General features: G+C 47.6%; 1 protein-coding gene across 1 annotated transcript in view; it reads left to right on the forward strand.

Annotated features, from left to right (window-relative positions):
* Positions 1–3956: 3956 nt before the first annotated feature.
* Positions 3957–7896, forward strand: part of LOC116848756 (protein Wnt-7b-like) — a 64347-nt gene continuing 60407 nt past the window's right edge. Inside the window, exon 1 of the mRNA XM_032825193.1 lies at positions 3957–4904. Coding sequence (XP_032681084.1) covers positions 4876–4904 — 29 coding nt within the window. The 5' untranslated portion in view covers positions 3957–4875. The remainder of the gene's footprint in view (positions 4905–7896) is intronic.

A 7896-nucleotide genomic window follows, 5' to 3' on the forward strand; every position in this document is an offset into this window, starting at 1 on the left:
CGTAATAGGTGTTTATTAATGTCATCCGCGCGCAAGCAAGAAACCGTGGTGGGTGAGAAATCCGCCTGCGCGCGCCGACTTATGCGTTAATTATACCGGAAGTTTCGAAACACAACAGTTACGTTTTCCTTTCTAATGGAATTCTCGAGGGGAGGGAGACGGCGCGCAACGGTATCGCGGATAATAATCGGTAAATAAATAATATTGGATAATTATCTCGGGACACATATATGTGCATACGATCCGTATTTTAGCGGTAACGGCCGGTGCACCGCGACGGATTTACGAAATGTAATGATACGTTTCCGGACGTAATACGCGATCTAATCGAGCATAACCAATCGCTGATTTATGGCGAGGTTTCAATAAAGAACAATTTTATGCGGCGTAGATTGCGGGGGATAGTTACGGCGTAACAGGAGTTCCCGCCTTCAATTCCGTAAACATTCGTGCGTTCATTAACATTACGATCGAGCAACGCTCGCTGCACAGATGTCCACGATATCTGCAGCGACATTATTTGTCGGTTCTTTGATCACTAACTCAACTCTGCGCTGATCAGGATAATGGATTAATAAACAAAGGACATCGTGCCACGTGCAAGTCACGAGATGAAACATCCAATTATTGATCACTGACATTTTAAAAAAAGTCTACTTTTTTGCGGCAAGCGCTTGTTCACAGTTTTAATTGTGACATTCTCTCTTGGAATTATTGAATGCAGGCAAGCAGTTTAACTGCAATAATGGTCGCATGAAGAACCAATATTTTTTTCTAGAGTATCGATGACGAAGGGGATGTCAATAATTGAGTGTTTCACTTTACACGCCAAATATCCTCGAACAATTCGACTATAAAACAAAAGTACCCGGACATGTGCCTAATTCTAGACATCCTCACTGTCTTGGTCTTTAAAGAAATCTGAATATTTAAATCTTGGACATTAAAACTATTTATGCATATATTGGATGCACACATACATTCTATATCGAAAGTTTAAGCATTTATAATGAGCAAAACAATAAGAATGTCCAGAATTAGGTACGTGTCCGAGAATTAGTGCTTTTGCCTTACTATAACCGATGAGATGCTGCTTCTCTGAATTTCGCACGTTTCGCGCATAAAAGCAGGCGAATTATACGCGCCGCATCCCACATGTATGAACCGCAATAAATTGCTTTTGATTTAAATATCGGCCCATCTCAGGCCGATCAATCTTGGACGTGCGTAATGGAGAGCAGTTAACGCAAAATTTATCAGTTAATTACATACGCGGTTAATTGCGAGGAGTAATTATTTCCGCGCAAAAAGCGCCCTCGCTACACCTCGATCACTCGCGCACACGCACGTACCTACGACATACGAGAGGAGATCGAGGAAGCGAGATGAAATTCCTGCCACGTGAGTGCAGCCGCGCGGTCAACGTATCGATGGTGATTTCTTCGCGGTCTCTTTTCAACAAGAACGCGAGCTTTCTAGAAGCTGAAGTGGAAACGAAGCTGAGCGAGACACAAACGGAGTACGACTCATTGCGCTCATTAAGCGGGGAAATTTTACTGTTCCGTTTTTTTTTTTCGCGAGTGTAAGTTTCGTCGAGATCACGAGGTGTCAGTCGTCCGAGCGAGACGCCTACGTGCGATAAAATTCGATCCGGAGTAATTAACTGAATTCAATGTAATAGCGCGTTCTGTAAGAGAAATAAAAAATCCACAGCGCAACGGCGTTCGAGGATTTCGTCGATCGCCGGAGCCTTATTAATATTCATAGACGCTGACGAAGGAAGCGTAAAAAGCGCTCGGCCGTACGTGAGATCGCTCAGGTGCGTAAATTCTGACCGCCTCCTTGATAATCAACTCGTTGACGCAATAAATTCCGGCGAAAGATACTCGAACAGAGCTGCTTGGGGAACGCGAGGAACAGCCGGCCTCCGCTAATGTTTCCTGTTTGTTTCTAATTATAGTTCGAGTTATACGCGAATAGTTTATATCGTAATTTTCGACTTAGAGAAATATTATGTAGAAAACGTGTGCCTGAGTAGTCTCACTTTTGGCATTTACAATCAAATAGAGAGAGGCAATGTAACTATTAGAATATCAGTAACTAGATGGATAGAAATAAGGAACAGATATGCGTGATTAAAAGATTAACAATCGTAAGGCAAGTCGCCTTCTTGGCTATGTAAGTTGAAGGAAAATATACGAATAACTCTCTCTCTCTCTCTCTCTCTCTCTGAATAATTGGTACGATTAGTTCGGCAAACGAACTAGATTCGAGCGTTAACGAACGAACGGAGCCGTCCGTCGGTGCCTAATAAGTCGTGTGGATTCTCATTGAAAAGCTACGGGAAGTTCGAACGGACTCGCGCGCCTACGCAGGGCTTCTCTTAAAGAGCCGACACGGTGTGATATATTTCCCTCGTGTGCCTCTTGCGTATATCGTGCCGTCGCGTTATTCATACGAAAGAATACGAGCCAAGCTTCGAACGCACCGCGCGCGGTCGCCCTCGTTTCACCGAAAACTTTGAAGCTAGTGGGATAAGGTAAAAGTACCGATGTCTACACTAATACTAAAATAATAAGAATGCCCAGAGTTAGGTACCAGTGTTATTAGGCACCGGTGGTTTTATCTTAAGGGTCGGTCATAAATCGCTGTGAATTCTACGTGAAATGGGACGTTTTCTTCGTGAAGAAGAAAGAAAGGAGGATTTGTTCCTGTTTTGCGTTTGTTCTAAGAAAATTGGAGGAGAGATTGGACTCAACCCTCGAGCCGTAACAATGCCGTCTGTGTCGTCGCTTCAGGAGGATCGGAAGAAGAATCGGGGGAAAATGACGGGACGTTATGTGCCTAATCATAAACGCAAACAGGGCTCGCACCGAGAGCATATGGACCGCGCGATGTGTTTTAACGACTGCCGCACACGGTGCATAAGCCGTAAATGTTACGCCAAGCCGGGGATTCGTGTAATAGCCACTAAAAGCGAGGTTCGTCCCTTTATGGATCGTAAAGGCAGGGATATTTGGAACGGGGGAAACCGTCGAATTGACCCGCTCGCAGTTAACTTAAAGAGAGGAAAGCACAATCGCGTCTCTTTTTCTGGGTGCACCGAGGCATCCCAGAGAACGCCTTCGTCAGCTCGACGATTTCTGATTTTTTTTAACCGTGGATCGTGTTTTATACTCTCTAAATTTCTTAGAGTGAGCCTTCACTCAAAAAGTAGAGTGATAGCCGAGTCAATCAAATTTGAGCTATTTTTCACTCCTACAGAGTGAATTTTTTTTCTCTTGTTTTATTACTCGTATATTATTTTATCTCTAGTGAGATTTGGAAAGTGCATTGATGTATCTCGCGAAATATTCTTGAAAAAAAAATATACTCTAATTTTCTCGCATGACGGTGCTGTAAGAACGCAGGGGGAACATCTGAAAGGTATCCGAAACACGTTTGACGTGTTAGACAATGTTATGCGAATTATGCCCCGTCGGCCGCTAATTGCACGACTCGCTTTCAGCCGCGTTTCAGTTTACACCGGGTAAATTAATCCCCGTCCGATTTCGGCCGCGCGCGTATTGTCCGCGCGATGAAAAGTCCGCTCTAATTATCCCGTGTAAATGGAGCCTCGCGTCGATTCCTCGAGACGGGCGCGATGTTATCCCGTAAACAACGACAATAGGGCCCGTGGGCTTGCCAGCCCTCATGATGCCAGCCGCTCCGATCCGCCGGCCGTCGAGTTAATTAATCGCGCTCAACGATCTCCATTGAAATGGAATCTGGATAAATTTTCCGTGCTGATGCTGCTGGCTAGCATGTGGGCATTATCTTTACGACCTCTCAAAGAAGAGGACGTACACGGGGTCGGGAAGGGGACGGACGCATGCGCGCGATACGGCCGCCGCTGGAAACGGTGCACCAAAACCGGAGAACCTGTTATCAGAGGAACAGTGGCTGGGACCTGGGCCAATTATAATGCAGGCGAGACTCTCCGAGGTCTCGTCCGCGACGTAGCCGTCGTCATCGTCGTCGTTGTTCTCTTCGTCGCTTTTAATTTCGAGTCTTATCCGTCATTCGTTATAGGCCATATCGCGACTCACCGCGTGCTCTTAATTGTGTCCGACATTGGTCCGACAACGTCGTGGATTCGGAGAGGAGCCCGTGATAACCGAACGAACCTCGCGATCGTCCACGTGACCGATTCAACCACAAAGACAACAACGTGCGCACGTTTTGTCAGCGTTACAAGTTGTGAATATGAACGATGGCCGAGGTGTTTCGCGTCCGACGTATTCTCGATACGTAGTGTTATCTAGCACGACGAGGTGTAAAAGTGCCCAGGACACGTTGGAGACGACATTGGTGAAGCGGCTCCGCGACGCGCGGGATTGAACGCGGAGTCAGGTGGAGAGTGACTCGGAGGAAATGCGTCCCCTTTCGCCGTCATTTTTCAGGACACGAGGCGGTTGAAATTTATCGCGCTATTAGTGAACACTGCCGAGGATATTGCACGTCAGCCCGTCGACGATGTACGGCGGCCGAGATTCGGGAGACTTTCAATTTCTCCGATACCCGCGTAACGCGTGACTGTATGAGCGACAGGCACGTGAGTTACCGATGATACTCATCGAGAAGAAAGCGCCGTGGCACTTATCAAACAAGACCGAGTGGCCCAATTTGTTTGTCGCGTGGTTGAGAGACGGCAACGATGATTTATGCAAACGGATGGATCACCGGCCAACATAATCCGAATTGGTAGTCACTATCGTACTATTGGTGTCACACTATTGTACTCGGAACGCGCGTTGTCGTACGTTCGCGCGAAAAAGGTGAACCTCACTGGTGGTGATGAAACATGTGGTAGTTGCTTAATCGCGATACGACACAATGAGGGAGATCCGTTGCTTGCTCCTAAGGTAAGCCCGCGTTCTTGCACCTCTTCCAGTGCATCTTTCTAATACGCAAACAGCATAAACTACTAAGAGACGTTCAAAAGACATCCTATCAGTCCGGATCTACGATAGGTGTAGCGAATAATCTTTGTGCTCCAAGCCCAAAACTGTATTTTCAGCTAAAAACGTTTTCCACTATTACCTGAAGTCATAATCCCTAAGCTTCAAGTGGGTTGGTCAGATCCAATTGTTAAAGCAGCGCGGGAAACACTTTTTACCAGAAATTATAGGCCTTAGAAAGAATTCACACCTTAGCAGTAAAGCAGAAAGGCAGAACCCAACCAAAATTCATGCTAGTAGAAATTATTGGTCACCAGTGCGAGGTTTGACTGACTTTTCTGTCTCTTTCTACTTCTCTATCAAGGTGTATTATTCTTAGGAAAAAGCTTACTACACTTATTGCAGACCCGGACTTAGATGTGCTTTGGACGCCTTTTGAGACGCCTTTCTCTAGTTTGTGCTGTCTGTCGCGGCGTTCACCGCGAACACCTGTACTCACGGCAAACGCCGTTTATTTCGCACTTTATTGCCCACCCACAATTATCAGGTAGTCGCGTGAAAAGTATTATCGCGAGGTCTCAAAAGCGTTAAATCACTTATCTCGAACATTTCCTCGCCTCGTGCGAGCGCGCGCTTTCGACGCCGTCATTTTCTCCCGTTCTCACGATCTTCTCGCGTCGTCCACTCGTGTTGCTTCTCTTTCGATTTCACTCACGTCGTTTACCGTCTCCATCGCGTGGCGGCTCTTAAAATCATGTATTTCCGTGGGTAGGCCGGACTTTTTTCTCCGTCCTCGGCCCCGAGAGTCTCGTTTCGCCGTCTCCGTGGCCGTCTCTTTGCCGGCCTTCTCTCTCCTCTCTCGCGTTCTCCTCGTGCTGCTCTTCGTCGCCCGACTCGCTCTTTCTCCACTCGAGAACCCCGGTGTAACAATGGCTGCCCTCTAATTATCGGAAGACCGCGGCACTTTAAAGAGATCCCCGAGAGCCCATCACGGAACTCCGTTTCGTTCGCTCCTTAAAATTTCTTTCTCCCCCTCTTTACGCCCGTCCTTATACTTTCTCTCTTTCTCTCTTCCAACACGCATGCACCGTACACATGCACCTGAGACGTCGGTAACAAAAACAATCAACGCGGCGATCGTTACTCGTGGAAAATTGGTTTCGTCTCGCGAAAGAACCTACCTACTGCGAGGCCGCAACAGCCGTTGGTCTCTCTCTCATCGTTTCCTTAAATGGATTTAATAAAGCATGCGGCATAAGAGAGAGAGAGAGAAAGAGGAGAGAATAATCGGGTTTGCACCCTGGTTGAAACGATCTCGTAAGGAGATCACGTAACTCGGCGAAACGCTCGACTCATCCTCGATCGCGGACACGTTACACCGACAATTTGCATATCAATGATCTCTATGATCATACGAGATGTCACCATGGAGAGATACAGCGCTTCGGTTCTCCAGAGTCTTCGAGAGCGGAGACCGAGATTATCCGCGACATCGCGCGTCCGTCGATCCGCTTCGTGAGAGAAGGAGAGAGAGAAGAGCGCGCAGGTTCGTGACGGCGCTTTCCGGTCGGCGAGAAACATCGTAGAAGGGAGGAAAGCCACGCCGATAAAGAGAAAATAGCGGCCGTGCGACGAGAAGCGCGTCGGAATGGGCGTAACCCAAGCGAGTTGTTGGCTTGTACCTGTTGCTCGTTGCTTCCTATTAAATACTCAGCCGACCCACGCTAGAAAGGAGTCGTTCTCGCCGTGTTGGCAACCAATGACCAAGAGGAGAACGGCCGACGATCTTTTTCAACCCTCCGCTACTCTTTCTCTTCCTCACTTGGCTCGCCTTCCCTCCCTCTCTCCTTGAGCTCTCGATTGCCGATCGCGATTTAGTCGATTATCGTCGAAATCGACGATTGCTCGTTTAAAATCGGACGTAAGCGAGCGCGTACGATTGCCGTAAACGCACGTCTTTCCGGGTGAGAAGGAGACGCTCTCTCGCAGAGCCCACACCGCTTTCTCGCGGATTCCACCATCGCTTGATTTACGAGAATGTGGTTTCCGGCAGAAGATAGAAAATCGCGCATAACCTCTTTCACGATAACGCGTTTCCCAGGTCGTGCCTCTACGAGGTGATTAATAACGCTTTCTTTGGGAATGCACGGTTTTTGATTGTTCAATTTCTTCCTGCGCTGCTGTCGCTCATGCACCCCCTGCCTCTCGTTCTAGGGTGGATTACTCAATTAACTCTTTTGTTCCCGTTCATTTTTTTTATTTCTTTTTTTCGTTACATCCTAGACCGGGGATGTTCATCCCATCTTCGTTGAATTTCGCCGCTCCCCCTAATGCCCCTCGTCATCCTCTTTCACCATTCGTGATATCTCTTTGTGAACTTCTATTAGCGGTTTGTATTTCGAGCAGATGTTGCCGGGTACAATGTCTTTCTACACAGGCTAGCCAGTTTCGGCTTACCGGCGGCATTGTGCATCGCCGAGGTATAAAAGATTGAGGTAGGGCCTTTCGAGCCCTCAGCAACGACGCCGTTAGCAAGAAAACGTGTTTACTCTATTTGGGACGAGGCGCTATCTTAAGGGGATTTAGAGGAGCGAGTCGAAATCTCATAGGAAGACACAGACGCAGGCCTCATCGACGGAATCGTTTTGTAATAAATCTGCGCGATCGCGGACGTATTGTTGCGACACCGGTGACAGCATTATTACGTCGCATTGTCCGTAAAGCGTCGTAATTATACGGCGACATAAATTACCCGCTATCGTAAAGCTAATGATGTCCCATTAAAGTGCTACAGCGTGAAAACTGCGCGCTCGAAATTCACGGTGGGCTGTAAACATTTTTACGGTGTCCATCCGCGCCGCGGACGTCGCTCGCGCGACCAAAGGAACACCGAGAGAGAGAGAGAGAGAGAGAGAGAGAGAGAGAGAGAGAGAGAGAGAGAGAGAGAGAGAGAGAG

Source organism: Odontomachus brunneus, unplaced genomic scaffold (genome assembly GCF_010583005.1).
Source record: "Odontomachus brunneus isolate Ranch 3 - 2012 unplaced genomic scaffold, Obru_v1 Obru_scaffold_100, whole genome shotgun sequence".
NCBI classification, from domain to species: domain Eukaryota; kingdom Metazoa; phylum Arthropoda; class Insecta; order Hymenoptera; family Formicidae; genus Odontomachus; species Odontomachus brunneus.